The 18,599-nt window shown below is 35.4% G+C and overlaps 1 protein-coding gene across 1 annotated transcript in view; it reads right to left on the reverse strand.

Annotated features, from left to right (window-relative positions):
• Positions 1 to 18,447, reverse strand: part of hfm1 (helicase for meiosis 1) — a 28,884-nt gene extending 10,437 nt beyond the window's left edge. Inside the window, 23 exon segments of the mRNA XM_058758528.1 lie at positions 30 to 77; positions 316 to 422; positions 521 to 612; positions 735 to 815; positions 899 to 946; positions 1,025 to 1,158; positions 1,270 to 1,364; positions 1,626 to 1,771; positions 1,873 to 1,974; positions 2,079 to 2,122; positions 2,251 to 2,339; positions 2,435 to 2,635; positions 2,723 to 2,878; positions 2,983 to 3,060; positions 3,137 to 3,288; positions 3,398 to 3,530; positions 3,608 to 3,678; positions 4,045 to 4,086; positions 14,286 to 14,536; positions 14,667 to 14,883; positions 17,419 to 17,531; positions 17,629 to 17,732; positions 18,361 to 18,447. Coding sequence (XP_058614511.1) covers positions 30 to 77; positions 316 to 422; positions 521 to 612; positions 735 to 815; positions 899 to 946; positions 1,025 to 1,158; positions 1,270 to 1,364; positions 1,626 to 1,771; positions 1,873 to 1,974; positions 2,079 to 2,122; positions 2,251 to 2,339; positions 2,435 to 2,635; positions 2,723 to 2,878; positions 2,983 to 3,060; positions 3,137 to 3,288; positions 3,398 to 3,530; positions 3,608 to 3,678; positions 4,045 to 4,086; positions 14,286 to 14,536; positions 14,667 to 14,883; positions 17,419 to 17,531; positions 17,629 to 17,699 — 2,471 coding nt within the window. The 5' untranslated portion in view covers positions 17,700 to 17,732; positions 18,361 to 18,447.
• Positions 18,448 to 18,599: the final 152 nt, after the last annotated feature.

Raw genomic sequence — 18,599 nt, forward strand, 5'->3', positions numbered from 1 at the left:
ACATCCAAAAGGTAATAGCAAAACCTTACCAATTTACTTTCATGTCATTACTTTTGATCTTTCCTTCCATAGGAAACCTAAATAGAAAATATTACAACTCACATGATTTAGTCTACCTATTCAATATGTTAGCTACATCGAGAAAAATAAAATTGTTTAGAAACAATTTTCACTCAGAAATTGTAAATTTTTTTACAAAAAAAAAATTATTGTAAAACATACTCTAGAAATCTTTTTATTTTAACAACTTACAAAAAATGTAAAAAATATAATTTTACAGTATATGGGTATTAGGTAACTGAAGACAACTTTGACCTGATGGTGGTTCTGTTCTTATCCTTGTTCAACATGTTCAAGGTTTTCTTTTCATTTACTCTCAACTGCACGTCACTGAATTCTTTCCCCTTCGATATCATTTCAATCTAGAAAGTGAGAAAAAGTGTTTATCGTTATATAATGTTCTGACGCAGTTAATATCAATGGATCAGAAAATGCTGCAAGAACAACAACACTTTCTTACCAGCTCAGGTAACATCTCTGTTCCGGTCACCATACTGAACTGCTTCACAGTGTCAAAAGCAACACAGTACCTGGCCATGAGTTTTCCAGTCTCTGTGTATGACCATTTCATTTACATGGACATTACAACCAAAGATAAATTTGATAAAAAGAGAAAAGGAGAGCTAAATTAAACTTCATGTATTTCAATTGAAAAAAAGAGCATCATCAGTAACCTGTGGGCTTGATGTTAATGTCTTCATCCATGGTAATCAGGTTGAAAGAGGCCAAAGAGTTGAGGTTCTTCAAGCACAGCTCTAAAACACAGCGTAAATCATATTTACAAAACAAGCTGCACAGTCTAGTCAATTTTTCAAATGACTGACTCACTTTTTCATACCTTGTAATTTAGTCTCAATTCCACATTTGTCAAGCTCAGGAGAAAAACCTGTGACAAAATATGAGAGACTAATATAGAACAGCTAGCAGCATGTTTGATGTTTGGGATTTAAGGTTTAGGATTTACCATAGTGTTTGGGGTTTTTCAAAGCACGGATGTACAGGAAGGTGGAGCGGATCCAGTCTAGAGCCATGTTCACGTCAGATATGGTATGGAGAACTATCTCTGCATTCAAGTGCTCCACCAAGTTTGTATGCAAGCTGAAAATAATCGTTTTATTGTATTCATCACATAAACATAAATAGACTAGCCTACATCATATGTTTTGGGAAAATAAAAATCCTTCTGAGACTGAACAAAATGTGTTATACCTGCTCTCTATGCTGTCTATGCCACTCAAGAAATGTGTGTATTTGTCCTTTGTCTGAGATCGGGTCATGATCACTGCCGTTGCTGTTGTATCAAACTAAACAACAACCAAATCCAGTGTGTGCTGAGGTCTCAATCTTAATACTGTAACAGCTGTATGTTTGTATTTCCAGTTCAGATTTAACCTGAGTGCTTGAAATCTAACCATGTTTTTATACATAATAAATGCATGTCTTGTAGGTTGGTTTGATTTAATACAATATAGTAAATTTGTTTCTAGATTATAACCTGTACAGATAAAGACTTTTGGGCCAGGAGGCAACTTCTAAAGTCACGCTCTGAATTGTGTTAGCAGTACCTGAGGTCTGCCAGCTCTCCCAATCATCTGTAAAAGGTCAGCTTCACTGTATTCTTCACATGCACCACCAACATAGTGCAATGTAGATTTGATTACCACAAGGTGGGCTGGCAGATTCACACCCATAGCAAGGGTGCTGGTTGTAACTGAAAAAGGGGGGTTTCCTATTTTTTCATATGCTTTTTATAATACATCATGTACTGAATAATCAAAACTAAATGAGTGAAAACATATTTGCAGAACTTACATAACACTGGCAAGTCACCCACAGTAAATGCTTCTTCAATCAATTTCCTGTCTGACACATCCATGCCAGCATGATGATATCCAATGCCACAAATAAATAGATCTGGAAGAGGTATAGAAAAAACCCCCAAAATTTAGTATACCTTCAAAAAACAGTGACCAATGTATTCATGAATGTCAAACAGCATAAGTAATTAACGTACACACCTCTGAGCTTTGCATCAAGCAGAGAGTTTGCATATTTCATCAGTCTATGAAAGAGTTAATGAGATATACAAAGAGATAAAAATACAGTTCAGATCTTGCAAAGCATCTTCATCTTTGGTAGTTCAACCACAACATGCTCCTATATATAGTCTATGTAATGTGACTATAGTACCTTTGTTTATGGTTAAGGCTCATAATGAATCTGGCATCCTTGGCAAGAACAGAAGCAGACTGTTGAACTCCTTTTCTTGTGGAGCAAAACTGTTAAATTTAGACAAATGCATTACATATATGATTTTTTATTTTATTTTAAAATACACAAGCCAACACATTTGCATTCACAAAGATTCACTTACCACAAGGGTTGGTTTTTGATCTGAGTAGGTCTGAATAATGTTGGCCATTTTGTAGTTGAGAGAAAGATCAAACTTGAATTCATTCTGATTACCTCCACAGGGGAACCCAAGCACCACTTTCCTCAGTTTCACAGGCCTGTAAGACTCATCCATCTCCAAACAAGTGGCAGGCCCTGACTCATCCGAAAGCCATTCAGATATCTTTGAAACGGTAAAGAACAGCACAGGAATAATCTAAATTAACCTGAAAAGAGATTAATCTCTTTGGTACTTCCTCAAACAACTTACGTCCCGGATGTTTGGGATGGTAGCTGAGACAGCCACAAATCTCGTTGATGCCTTTGATTCTGGATTTACAGCCAGTTGATACGAGTGCATGGTTTTCATTCTGCTGACCACAACTTCAAGAGTGGCTCCACGGGTTTTGTCTTTGACCACATGTATCTAGAGAGGGTATGTAGACAAAAATATGTTGTTCATTAACAAAACACTGCCATCTGTTTTTAAATACTGGTATTAACGATTACGTTGGAGTAAAGAAATCAGACCTCATCAATGAGGAAGAGACTAACAGATGGCAATAAACAGTTATCCTTCCACCTCCTTGTCATGCTGTCCCATTTTTCCTTTGAAAGGGAAAACACTTTCACACTTGTTGGAAAGATGTTTTATGTTTAGACTCTATTTTATGTGGCAACTTACAGGAGTTGTAAAAATCAGATGAGCATCCTGGATTTCAAAAATGTCATCAATCTCAGTGTCTCCAGTTAACTCTTTGCAATTTAGTCCAAGGGGTCCAAACTTCTGTTTCCAGTTTTCAAAACGCTGACTGCAAAGAGCCTTAATCGGTGCCACTGAAGCATAAAATGTCAAACAGTATTTGTTATGAATTAGTGAATGAAAAGTCTAAAGAAAAAACATAATTATTAAGCTCAAATAATAACTGCTATAATTGTAACTCACTGTACACAGCTCTGACATTGTGCCAGGCGTCTGAAGCCTCAATCAGTAGTCGAACAATGGCCAGCTCAAAGAGCACAGTCTTCCCAGAGCCCGTGGGAGCACAGGCAACAAAATTTTTATTTGTGTACAGAACCTGAAATAGAGCAATAATATGCTGCACACTGTGTTTATGAACTTTAAATTAAATAGATATAAATGCTAGAGATTTACATCATCCAGTGCACAGGACTGCACATAGTTGAAGTAAGGGAATTCTTTAAACACACTTCTGAATTTAGCAGCTTGCACAAATATCAAGGAAAACAATGAATGTGACAATAAATGTGTCATTCACAGTCCTAAGTTATAAATGTACATTGAACAACTTAAGGAATAATTTAAAGTCCCCATGAATTCTGAAATTTCCTTCCTAAGATAATATATTTCCTACTGAAACAGGGTTTGGGCAGGATGTTTTGAACAATATAATATCCTATATTCCCAGAAGAGAATCTTTCAAATTTTTTAATGTGAATATCTGCAAAAAATGAATTTTGTCAGCTTTTAGAGTACACTAGCATATACTATAGATTAGATCAACACTAATAAACACCACAAAGCCATAAAACTCTTATTATTTTGATTTCAGGAGGTTTCAAAAAGGATACGAATTTCAGAGACTGGACGTAGTGTTCCTTTTTCAGATGACCCTTGAAAAACAATAACAATATTAACATGCCAAATATTCAGTTTAAAACTAATTTTTGCATATGCCCTAAAGAATGCATATTTTGCTCTATTATGCCGCGGACACACTACATGATTTTCAAAGTTGTCAGATTGTTGTTCTTCTCACACCACACAATTGTCTGGGGTACCATTTAGCTGCAGTTGAGTGCACACTACACAAAGAATTGCCGACAAGGGGTCAGACGTCACACAACTATTGAAAAGGAAGACTCGCCAACAATTCAGTCTGGTCTACAAACTATGTTTTACACAAATGAAGTGATGAAGGGAAAAAAAAAAAAAGTAAGATTTTGAGACTGGATTTCTCTCTGGTAAAAATTGTAGCCCACAAGCTTGTAATACAAATTGCCTTTAAGATGATTTGCAGTGAAAAAGGAGAAAGAAGAAAAGAAAAATATGAAAGAGAGAACGGTTGCTTGGAGAAGCCATGCTTGCTGATGTTTTGTTGCAGGTCAATGACTTCTCCCCCTGAAATTTCCTTTGCCCTGTATCTTGCTTTCTCATTGGCTGTAGGCAATCGCCAATGCAATTTCCAGTTAAAACATTTAACACTGCAGAGAGTGTTTATGACACCATTTTAAACTAAAAACAGAAAACTTTTTAAGCATTTTGGCCATTTGTTTATACAACAACAACGTTTTGGAGACCTGAAAATGCAAACTTTTAAAGACGGGTTTCAACATACAAGTTTTTGAAAATTATATACTTATCTCCATATAAATTATGAAAATGCAAACTTGAGAAAATAATGATGTTTAATGTGCAAATGTATTATGTGTATATAATAGAAATGTATATGTGCACAGGCAAAGTGACATTGTCAACTACTGGCCTGGCATGCATAACGGTGTTTTAAATCATTTTTGCAGAGCCGTGTGACAGGGGATTATGAGGCGCCATACAGGGCTTAAATCAAACCTCACTCACGCAAACATACATGAAACACTTGCATACACACACAGTCATAGCCAAAAGTATTGACACCCTTGGTAAATATGATCAAAGGCGGCTGTGAAAATTAATCTGCATTGTTAATCCTTTTAATCTTTTCTTTAAAAAAAATATCTAACCTTTCATTAGAGAATAAGAATTTAAAATGGGGGGAAATATCATTATGAAATAAATGTTTTTCTATAATACACATTGGCCACAATTAACAGTACCCTTTTATTCAATACTTTTTGAAACCTCCATTTGCAAGTTTAACAGCTCTAAATTTTCTCCTATAATGCCTGATGAGGATAGAAAACACCTGACAAGAGATCAGAGACCATTTTTTTCATCTAGAATCACTCCAGACCCTTTAGATTCCCAGCTCCAGGGCTCGCAAAATTTCAAAATCCCTGGTAGCCCTTCGGGCAGGTATTCTTCAGATTTTGGTAGCCCGGAAATTAATTTAACTAGCCCAAATTAAAAAAATACCTTTTTTTTTTTTTTTAAATATAGAAAATCAGATAGGAGTTTAAATGTCAAATCAAAAATATTTTCAATACACAAATATCAACAAATATGAAGGAAGGAATCTTATTTCACTATTTACAGGGTATCTGCAGAATTTTTAAAAATAAATTTAAGGCAATTTATGACCCATTTTAAGAGCTGCACAAGTAAAATGAACACAGTATGAGCGGGGTTGGACAATGTCTATGGTAACATACAGTATTGAGCCATAAAATTACATGATTTTCAGTTCAGATACAGGTTCACATTTAACAGCATTTCAGGCTATATACCATTTTTATGAAAAGGGATAAATCAAGCATATAAATGATTATGTTAATTTAAAACGTATAAATATTACTGTCTTAATTGTTTACATTTTTAGAAGGCACATTAACTTCTTTCTCATTTACAACTCTATGTGTTTGCTTCGTAAAAATGTGATATTTGCATTGATCTGACCATAAACAGCAAGAAAGGCTATTTGGAAATGCAAATTCATTCTCTGCCACGAAGTGGCGCTTTAGGAGTGCTGAAATATTGCGGTTTTCCCGGAAACGCTGTACACAAAGCAGCTCCGTGGGAATTATAGGTAAAATGAAATTGAAATGCCAACGACACGTTTCTGAGGACAGTCGGTTCCCTTCAAATACATTCACATAAAGACATCCACGCCGCGTTTTGACTTGAAACATGCAGCGCTCATATTTATTCAATGACATCATTGCCTTTTGAAGTTTAATCCTGCCGTATCGCGACTCTTGTCTTTCCGTCCCCAACTGTAAGACCTCTAGAAATGATAATTAAGACATTTCTTATACCATTTAACGTATTTACAACTTTTTATGGCCTTAAGTTTGATATAACTCACTTTAAGAGTTTTTAAGGACCGAGATCTGTCCCAGACAGCAAGCAGTGTCAGCCCAGATCCGGCCCACATCTGGCCCGCATGGATTTCACACGGGCCAGATGTGGGCTGAATCTGGGCCAAAACTATGTTGCTGTCTGGGGTATTTAAGGTAGCCCATCGGGCAGGGCAGTGATACATTTTGGTAGCTCGACTGGAAAACACAATAGCCCCGGGACATCGGGCTAGTGATTTTGCGAGCCCTGAGCTCCATGACGGTGCTTCTTCTCTTCAGTTCACTCCACTCATTTTCTATAGGGTTCAGGTCAGAGGACTGGAATGGTTTTGTGCCCAGTGACCCATTTTTGTGTTGATTTTGAGGTTTGTGTTTGGATTATTGTATGGTTGGAAGATCCAAACATGGCCCATTATAAGATTTCTAACAGAGTCAGTCACTGATTGATTTTTTATCTGTTGGTATTTGATAGAATCCATGATGCCATGTGTTTAAACAAGATGTCCAGGACCTCCAGCAGAAATATAGGCTCACAACATCAAAAATACAGCAGTATATTTCATTGTACACATGGGGTACTTTTTATCCAAACCCATCTTGAGTGTTTGCTGCTAAAAAGCTCATTTTTTAGTTTCATCTGACCATAGAAGCCAGTCCCATTTGAAGTTCCAGTCGTGTCTGATAACTGAATATGCTGGAGTTTGTTTTTGGATGAGCTAGGAGAATTTTTATTGAAACCCTCCCAAACAATGTGGTGATGTAGGGGCTGTTTGACTTTTTTTTTTTTCTTTTTTTTTTTTTAAGGTTTTCTGACCCCGAGACTCAACTATTTTCTGCAATTCTCCAGCTGTGGTCCTTGGAGAGTCTTTAGCCACTCAAACTCTCCTTCTCATCGTGCATTAGGACGATATAGACACATGTCCTCTTCCAGGCAGTTTCCTAACATTTTATGTTGATTGGAAATTCTTAATTATTGCCCTGATGGTGGAAATGGGAATTTTCACTGCTCAAACTCTTTTCTTAAAGCCACTTCACTAATTTGTGAAGCTCAATTATCTTTTGCTGCACATCAGAACTATATTCTTTGGTTTAACTCATTGTGAAACCAAATTTGGGTTTTGGTTTTCCCTCCTATTTACATTTCTGTGAAACAGGAAGCCATGGCTGGATAATTTCATGTTCATAATCACGCTGGTGTGCTCAAAATTGTAAATATGAATGGGAATATACTTCAGAAATATATTATAAGAATTTCTAGGGGTACCATTAATTGTGTCCAACGTGTATTTTAGAAAAACAATTTCATAATGAGATTTTCCCCCATTTTCAATTGTTTTAGTTCAATGAAATGTTAGATTTTTGTGATTTTTTTAAACAAAAGATCAAAAGGATTAATAATGCAGGTTTATTTTCAGAGCCTTCTTTGATCATATTTGGCCATGACTGTATATGAAACAGTCACACATACATGCAGGGGTGCCATGAAGAGTTTTAAGGGGTGTATGCAAGACAGAAATTTGGGCCCCCTTCTTCCAGGTGAATTTTTTCTTTTTCTTTTAATGCTTAAGAAATTGAAAGAAACGGAATAAGTATAAGAAATTTAAATAATTTATCTGTTAATATTTATATTATTTAAAGTAGCCTAACTTTGTTGTAAAAAAAGTTATAATTGTTTTCGACCCGTTATCTTGTATTATAATAAATAAGCTTAAATAACACCAAAATGATAGGCCTATACCAGTTAAATTTTACAATTCACAATTCCAATTTCACTAACACAGCAAAAACTACTAACAAATATAAAGTTCAAACATTATTAAAAGTGAACAGTCAGTAAATTAAGAAGAACAAATTACAAGCAATAGCACAAATAAATAGAACGAAGATACAAATTAAAGATGTTTTGGGTTTTTAGATTTGTAGGTGTTCAAGTACAGAAATTAAATAATCAAATGTAAAATAACATTGCATATTCTTCACTGTATTTATGGAATAGGCTATGGATTAATCATAAGTTATTCAGTCAAGAGCAGTGAGTTCATTTTGATAGGACACATGGTGTCACGGTTCGGTAGCCTAAGTTTTCGATACAGCAAAAAGAACGAAATGCCAGAGAAATTTCCTTTTTTTATTTATTAAAACATCAAAGTTTTTTCTTTTTACTTTGAACAATGCAGTGTGCCGAACAATAGTCGCATCTCAGATCAGCTGCAGGAGTCGGATTTCATTTATCACATGAGGAGAGTGAGTCGAGCTGACAAGTGAGGTGAGAAAGACAAGGAAGTTGGAAGTTTCGAAACGAAATATAAAAGCGCCTGCTTTAAAAATATTTTAGACTTTGGAAGGCCTTTTGACTTTTGCCGTTTATCTAAGTTGATTTTGGAAGCTTTTTTAACATTTGTTTATTTATTTGGTTCCACCAAATAAGCTGATATTTATTTGGTTCCACCAAATGAATTTGTTAATAATGTTTGCTGATTTTCAGTGTTTTATATTTAAACTTTGTGTAAGTTATTTATTTTATATTAGGCCTGATAGCATGGTGTTTGTATTCGCTTTGTTAATATATTAAACATTCTATGTTAAACATTCTGTGTAAACATTCTATGTTTAATATAACCTAAGTGAGTTTGTCGTACTGTTTTGTTGTTGTCAATTTATTCTACTGATGCCGATTTGCCGCTAATTCGAATAAAGTGAATAAAAGCAAGGAAAATAGGGAAAACTCTAATGAACTTTTGGGGGTGGGAGGGCCAGACATCACGTTGCCTGTTACATCGTTTGGGCTGCCTTGTTGAGGATTTTAAATTGTCAGATAATAAATTGTTTTTGAGGCGGCCAAAACGGGTATTTTGACATACTTTTGTATTCCACGCTGTCGGGAGTCACTTCAAAGATTTTACATATCAGTAGTTCTTTGGTCACTGGCTAAACATGACAGAAAGTTGCAGAAGGGAGTCAGGGAGAGGCAGTGGTGTTGTTTTACGGTTTATTACAGTGACAGCTCTACAAGCTAAACATAAGAGGTCGTACTGTATTTAAAAACTTTGCTCTGTTTCTTCTCATCTTCGTCCTCCTTATAGCCCAGGGTTTCTGCAGGATTTTTAAGCTCAAATTTAAGACTTTAAGACCTTTTTTAAGACCTGCACAAATAAAATTAATACCATATGAGCAGGGTAGGGCAATGTCTATGGTAAACTATTAAACTGTAAAATGACTGTAAAAAAGGATGATTTACAGTTCAGATACAAGTTTTCAGGAAAACAAAAAGTTTTATAAAATGATACACTTCACATTTCACCCTTTAAACCATTTTTTAAGAAAATGGATGAGTCAAAAATATTAATTATTACATTAATTTAAACAATTATTATCAATAAATTATTATATTAATTAAATAACATAAACACATTTTACTTTTTAGATTTTTATAATGAATTATCTTCTTATTGACCCACCAGTTCACATTTACAGCTCTGCGTGTTTGCAGGGTAAAAACATGAGTCGATTTTCACATTGGTCTGAACAAAAAACCTAATGTTCCTGCAATACCAGAGGCTGCAGTTCTAGGACACTATTTTTTGGGACAGCGCTATCTACTCCAACAGAGGAGACCTGATTCAAACATTAAACAAACAGATGCAAAGACTAGATCCATGGAAACTATTCATTTTTTATCTTTCCATCTTATTTTTAATGTAAGAGCTAGCGTGAACCGTTTGAGGGGGAGTCAGCAATCTCCATTTAGCCTTTTTAGCTGTGCAAAACAGTTCATTGTGATGCTGGATGTTGTAAATTAGTATTTGTATTCAAATTATTTTACATTTATTAAAGTACTAATAATCACACCAATTTGTACCACAAGTGTTTTACCATTTACTGCACTTTAAGTTTGTCACACATCAGACGTGAAGCGCTGCAGCTAATGAACTGAAGTCTCTCACAGACACAAGTCTTTCTTTCCAAGAAAACTGAATTTAAAACCAGAATATATAGAATATATTGAAATAAATTAGGTTAAATATTTCAAGAGGGTTACCAACAGGTATGTTTAGGGTTAGAAGTTGGTTAGGACAATAATTAAGTGTATACAATTAAACAACTACATAATTCCTTAAAAAATAATAATATACAGAATTGAATAGCAAGTGCTATAAAATAGTATGAGCCACTAATATTTGGTCATTTAGCAGATGCTTTTATCCAAAGCGACTTACAAATGAGGACAATGGAAGCAATCAAAATCAACAAAAGAGCAATGATATGCATAGCAAAGTTTTTTTTTTTTTTTTTAAAGAATAGAATTAGAATAGAGAGTGCTAGAGTTAGAGGGTCAAATAAAGATAGAAGAGATGTGTTTTTAGCTGATTCTTGAAGATGGACTCAGCTGCTGGGATTGAGTTGGGCAGGTCATTCCACCAGGAGGGAACAGTTAATGTAAAAGTCTGTGAAAGTGATTTTGTGCCTCTTTGGGATGAACAATAATGTGTCGTTCACTTGCAGAACGTAAGCTTCTAGAGGCACATAAGTCTGAAGTAATTAATTTAGGTAAAGGGGTGCAGAGCTAGTGGTCGTAGCTATTGGTAGCCAGTGCAAATTGATAAACAGAGAAGTGATGTTCTTCATTCTTTCTTACATTATTTTTGGCTCATTAAAAATTAATCTTGCTGCACGTTCTGGATTAATTGTAAAGGTTTGATAGAACTGGCTGGAAGACCTGACATAATAGATACATACAAAAAATAAATAAAATAATTAAAAAAATTAAAAAATAAATAAAAATATAGGGTCCTAGAAATCCGGTTCTGAAACTACAGCCTCCGGTATTGCATGAATACACTACTCACAACAACAGCCTTATTGAACATGCACATTCATTCTCTGCCAGCAGGAGGCGCTTTCGAACGGTTTCCGCGGTAACAGCAGAACACAAAGCAGCACCGGACTTTGAAACGTGCAGCGCTCATATTTATTTTGAAGTTTAATCGTCACATTAAGCTGCATCGTGATTTTGGTCTGTACCCAAATTTAAGACCTCTTGAAATCATAATCAAGACTTTCTTGCACAATTTAAGACGTTTTAAGACTTTTTAAGGACCCGCGAAAACCCTGTAGCCTACTCACGAATTTGCTGGCTTTCGTGGCACGTCAGCTTATAAATGAAAGAGTAAACGCATAAAATTAGGGTAAACTATTAAAATTCAGTGGCCTCCATGTTTACTTCCGTATGACAGCGCACTTCATGCCGTCTTGTTGTTCTTTTGCGCATGCGGGTGAGTTCAAGAATGTCATTCATTCACAATGAAATTTGGTCACATTTAATAAAAAAATATTATGAACAGCCATACAAAAAAATTGGCAAATTGGCAAGGTGTATCTGTCCTTTAAAGTGCTAGAAGACATGCTCAAATAAAAAAATAACCAAAGTCGTAATTTGGGGCCCCCTAATGGTCTGGGCCCCGGCATACATGTATACTACTAACTGCTCAAACAAATATATATGAAATGCATACACACACAAACTCTCCACGCACATACTCTTATGAGACGTGCACAAACACACACAAACTCCCCACGCACATACACATATGAGACGCACACACACACATTCAAACTCACCGCGCACAAACACACAAACTCTTCGTGCACATACACATATGACATACACGTAGTATGTCAGGCCAACGCAGATTATCCAGCATGTGATTGAAGTTGTTACGAATTATTTAGGCCACTTTCTTATTTAACTGTATTATTGCTTTGATAGCCTAGTGTTTTACAGGCTTCGTGTTGCCGTGTTCACTGACGGAAGTGCTAAAATAAACACATACATTTGTTAATAGATGTTTGAGCCGCGCTCGCATTTATTTATTTATTTTTCAAAATTATTTATATATATATATATTAGGGGTGTCAACGTTAACGCGTTAACGCATGCGATTAATCAAAAAAATTTAACGCGTTAATATTTTAACGCAAATTAATCGTTTGATAAGGTTTGACCCCAACTTCTTCCCATCATCGCAGCACGGAAGGTTATCTATCATTGTGTGATGAGGGTACAGCGGACCAGTGTTGCCAGGGTAACGGCACAAGTGGGCTATTTTGAAAATGCAAAATAGCATTTGGGATTTTCCTTAGTTGTCAGTTATAATCATCAAAATTAAAAGAAATAAACATTTGAAATATATCAGTCTGTGTGTAATGAATGAATATAATATACAAGTTTCACTTTTTGAATGGAATTAGTGATAATACACACAATTACGATAGATATGGTTTGTATGCGATTTTCTAAGCTGAATGTGTACATCTGAAATGCTAATTTGTGCAGCGATATAAAAGGCTATAAATAGCATATTTTAACAACAGTAAATGACCAAATTCCACATGTGATCGCAAAAGGAAGTTATTACAAACACTCGATGGTGGTTTGAAGTGAGTTCTGAGTAAAAGTGTACTATTAATCTCAGAAATTGTCTTATGTAGCATGATGCTAATGTTAGCTCTAATGCAGCTGCAGAACAGGTCCAATTCTTCTTCATAATGCATTTTGTCATAATACTTCACATAAGGTCGCAAGAAATGTTTTGTTGTATTTATTTAGAAATACTTTTGATAATAGTTGTGTAAATGTATACTGGGATTGAAGCGATGTGGCTTGGTAAACGTTTTATTGCCAGTATAAAGACTGATAATGGCTGAATAAAAACAAAAGAATAATGATAAAAGAATAATAATATTATGTCTCACGGATTTGGGGCTTTATTCTCTCTGATTGGTAGTAGCGTTTTTTTAAACAGACTAGTATTGGACAGAATCAGGGTATATTCCATCCATTCGTTTTTTATTTTTCAATATTTTGAATATTCGATCCCTGCGTATGGGCAGGAAAGAAACGCCCCTTTCTGCTGATTGGTCAAACAAACATTAAACCGTGCCATCATCAGTTGTTTCCCAGTTCCGCACAGCATAATAACAGTCCTCCACTGCTACAGTTGTATGGATTCTAACGTGTTTATTGCAACTATATTTCATAAATTTCTCTTTAGACAAACAGACTAACGAATGGCTACAGGGGCAGAGCCTAGACATGGCTGAGCCTACTTCTGTGTAGGCAAAAATTCAACAACCTGAGTGAGAAATAATAGATTCCAGTCTGTTTAAAAAAAATATTACTACCAAGGGAGAATCAATCTGCAAATCCGTTTACACTGAAATGACTTCCGTTTATACTGAGAATCATGTATCCCATACAATGTATTTGTGCGCGAAGAGTTTGTGTGTTTGTGCGCGTCTCGTATGTGCGCGAAGAGTTTGTATGTGTTTGTGCGCGTCTCATATGTGTATGTGTGCGGAGAGTTTGTGTGTGTGTGCATGCATTTCATATATATTTGTTTGAGCAGTTAGTAGTATACATGTATGTGTGACTGTTTCATATGTATGCAAGTGTTTCATGTATGTTTGCGTGAGTGAAGTTTGATTTAAGCCCCATACAGCACCTCATGGGGATCTTTGACAATATCTTGGCAATGTTGTCATCTGTATGTGAAATGTTTCTGTTTTTAGTATCTAATAGGCATCAGCAATGAATCGGCGCTTCTCTAAGATTGAGTCTTTTATAACACACACTACACAACAAGCGATTGTCACTCACAATCAAGCACTAATTTGCCATTGATTTTGGGCATTTGAGTGAAAATCGGGGCTAAAATCATGCAGTGTGTACCCGGCATTAAAAAGTACAGAGATTTAACTTTTTAACAGGTAGAATAGCTGGTTAAATTTCTTCCAACTTGGGCTAACTCTATATCATGACATTCCAGTTAACTAATAGTGCTACATTATTATATTACCTTCAAATTCTGCAGGTCTGAAACCAAAATGGAGATTATGGTTTGTTTGTGAAGGTACATCGCATGGTTGTTCTGTTTGGCCCAAGTCAATAAAGGGACTACAGGTAGCAACAACATGTGTAGTCTGCGGACCGGTGGTTGTCATGGCAACTGGACCAAGGAAACCTGTGTGATTTGTTGCTGACATCATCTGATTTGGGATACCGTCCTCATCATTCCCTGAGATCCTTCTAGTGGGAGCTCTGAACAACCTAGGTTTACAATAGAATCCAGTCTGTTTACCCACTTATTGTTCTACTGCCAATATCCATTTCAAACACAAAGAACTGCTTGTTACATCAGAAAATTTTGTTAACTCAATCAAGATGTAGCAAACCGTACCGAGTCTTGAAGGGAGGAGCACTGGCAGTAGGTAAAGGCCTTGCTTCCACAAAACCCGCCCGGTCGACAGCTTGATCTCTTTCTCTAAAAGGTTCATGGGTCCACAAAACAGATTCCTCCAGCTCATGTGATTTCACAGTCTGCCGCTGGACACTTGCGATGGGATTGTGAGTAGGTTGTGCTGGAGGCAGAAATTTCTTTGATATCTGAGAGCAACCTTCATAAATGAGAAATGAAATAAAAAGTCACGCTCTTCATATAAATTCATGCAATATATACCTGTAGCAATAAGACATCACAATTTTAGGTCGCATTTTTTTTTTTTTTTTTAAAGAAATTTGTGGTCAGAATTGTTGGTACCCTTGGTGAATATGATCAAAGGCTGTGAAAATAAATCTGCATTGTTTATCCATTTGATCTTTCATTCAGAAAATACAAAAAAAATAAAAAATCTAAGCTTTAATTAAAATTAAAAAAATGAAAGTGGGGGAAAATCACAATGTGAAATAAATATTTTTTCTGTAATACACAATGGCCAGAATTATTGGTACAATATCTCAAGCATATTCCCATTTATATTTACTTTTTTTTTTTTTTAGCACACCGGGGTTACTAGGAACATGAAATTAACCAACCATGACTTTTCTATTTCACAGGAGTATAAATATGAGGTGACACAAAGGCCAAATTCCATCATCCATAACAATGAAAAAAAAAAGAAGCCCCACAGAAAATAGTTCTTATGTGCAGCAAAAGATTAAGTTTCACAAATTAGAAAGTGGCTGTAAGAAAAGAGTTAAAGCATTAAAAATGTCACAAATCAGCCTGGAAGAGGACGTGTGTCTATATTGTCTTAATGCAAGGTGAGGAGGATAGTTGCCAAAGACTCTCCATGGATAACATCTGAAGAATTGAGGAAAATAGTTGAGTCTTGGGGTCGGAAAGCTTCAAATAATATCAAACAGCACCTATATCACCACAAGTTGTTTGGGAGAGTTTCAAGAAAAGCATATTCAGTTTCCAGAAACTACTGGAACTTCAAACGGGAGTAGGTGTTATGGTCAGATGAAACTAAAAAATGAGATTTTTAGCAGCAGACACTCAAGATTGGTTTGGTGCCCACAGGAATAAAAAGTACCTCATGTGTACAATGAAACATACAGTACTTCTATATATTTAATGCTGTGGGCCCATTTTTCTGCCAGAGGTCTTGTAAATCAGATACATGGCATCATTCATGGATTCAATCAAATACCAAGACATAAAAATTAAAAAACTGACTGTCCCTGCTAGAAATCTTATAATGGGCCAAAGTTAGATCTTACAACAGGACAATGATCCAAAAACAAACATCAAAATCAAAACAAGAATGGGTCACTGAGCACAAAACGAATGTTCTGTCATGGCCCCTGTTCTTCCCTGACCTGAACCCTATAGAAAATGAGTGGTGAACTGAAGAGGAGAAGCACCCACATGGAGCTGGGAATCTAAAAGGTCTGGTGTGTCTGAAGGAATGGTCTCTGACCTCTGACCTCAGATGTTCTCCAAACTCATCAGGCATTGTAAGTTAAGACTATCTTGGCAAAAGGAGGTTGCAAAAAGTATTGAATAAAAGGGTACCATTAATTTGTGGCCAGCGTGTATTAGAGAAAAACTTTTACTTCATAATGAGATTTCCCCCCATTTTAAATTCTCCAATGAAAGATTAGAATTTTGTAATTTTTTCAAATAAAAGATCAACAGGATTAACAATGCAAATTTACTTTCACAAGTCTCTTTGTTCATATTTACCAAGGATAAATATGGAATAAGGATTACCAAGGAACAATTCTGACCACAACAGTATGTATGTGTGTGTGTGTGTGTGTGTGTGTGTGTATTATATATATATGGGCTGTCAGTTTAATGCGCTAACTTAATTAGTTATGAAAAAATAACTCAATTAAAATATTTTAACGCAGTTAATGCACTGGATATATCACACGAGCAGCAAGAGCAATATCACGAGGGCTGAGTTTTGTCCCGAAAATCATGAGTTTAAATTAGTGCTGTCAAACGATTAATCGCTATTATTATTATTATTTATATATATAAATAAAAATACAAACATATGCATGGAGGGGTTTGGAAAAATGAATAGTTGAGCGAAGCAGGTAAAAATAAATGGATATTATATGAAAATGAAAGTGTTTGTTGACCTTGTATGCATATCAATCTGTTGTTGGGGACTCCCAAAACCAAAATATGAACCTTTCATAACCCATAATAGGGGCACTTTAACACAAAAATAGCTTTAAGTAATCTTTTGTGGGTATTTTCACAGTTTATTTATTATTCACACAATTTATTTTGCGATTAATTAATCGACATCATGTAATTAATTAGATTAAAAGTTTTAATCGACAGCCCTACTATTTCTATATGCATACATTCACAATCACACACAAATTAAATAAATTTTGAAGACTCCACCTAAATGTACACACACACACACACATCATGATTTTAGGTTGTGTCATTTTTTATATATATAAAATGTAATATGCATATGTATACTGCATATATATCTTGATGGAAGTGAATAAATTTGAGATACATATATACATCTCATGATTTTAGGTAAATTTTTAAAAAATACATTTTAAAAACATTTTTAATTAAAGATTTTAAATAGATGAAAAAAAAGGACATGATATGCTGCAACTACCCAAACCTATAATCTTATTTTAGCTTAAAACGAAACAGGACTCACTACTTGAGAAAAGGTGTGCTGCCTCTCCCTGGATGTCTTGTGTTGCAGGTATTTGTGATAATGAGGGTGGAGCATCAAATGTCCAGGTGCCCTGTCCCTGACATAATGGTTTCCTGAACAGAGTCATAGAAATAACCAGTTTCTCGATTTATTCATTCTCAGACATCTGGCGTGGCTCTGATCAGATATAATGTGTAAAGGCCTACTCACACTTTATGAATTACTGGCCCGTCATAAAACAGGTTATCCACCGACGAAACGCCTTCTTCTGAGTCTAACATCTTGTGGTTGCCACTGACATCCTAAAAGAACAACTGTGATATAGAACATTGAAATATAAAGTTGTTATTAGGCATTACAGCATATTGAAGCAACACAAGTTATTTACTGTCCTGTGAACCCTCCAGTTTAGCTTTTAGCCACTGGCTATCGTTTCTCTGAGGTAAAATAATTAACGTTAGCTGAGCGCGTAAGGTAAGCGGTGGAATGTCTGTTGGTACACTCTGGCAAAAATAGTAAAGTGACTATTAAAAGTCTAAAAACATTCCTTATACGTACGTTTTATCTAACAAAACAGTATTTGTGAGGAATACTTTGTAACCGGCGCTCTCTTAAAGGCGGCAAGTGAACCCGCGAGCTTTGCAAGGTCACGCGATCATCATCACAGTATTAAACATTGTCATTTTATTACAGAAAACCAATCATATCTGCTGAAATGCTCATTACATTACATTTCACGGATTTAAAGAACAGAAAGCCACAATATTATAATTAAATTCATAAATACAACGCCTTGACATTCTTTAGTATGATACTGATAGTCTGACTAAACGTATTTTTTTCGGTAAAAAACCTTTGATGGAATTTGTTATGTTTCCCCAGTTCAAACTTGATGTATATATGCATTCATGACTTAACACAAAACGTTTAGCTGTGATATACCGGGCTATGAACGTTATTTTGTTCCTAATAATTGGTTGAGGGAGCCGTTGCCATTCTTTCTGCTTATCATCTTCTGTTCACTTTACCGTCAGTACTTCTACTTGCCACCTATTTGGAATAGTCCACTTTTTGGTTGGGGGGCATCATTTACATGACTCATACAAATAATTAATTTTCTCCCGACTAAACGTATCCAACATGTTTATGTTATGTAATTTTGTATCATAAATAAGTAGTTG

This window comes from Onychostoma macrolepis, chromosome 02 (genome assembly GCF_012432095.1).
Source record: "Onychostoma macrolepis isolate SWU-2019 chromosome 02, ASM1243209v1, whole genome shotgun sequence".
Taxonomy (NCBI): Eukaryota; Metazoa; Chordata; class Actinopteri; order Cypriniformes; family Cyprinidae; genus Onychostoma; species Onychostoma macrolepis.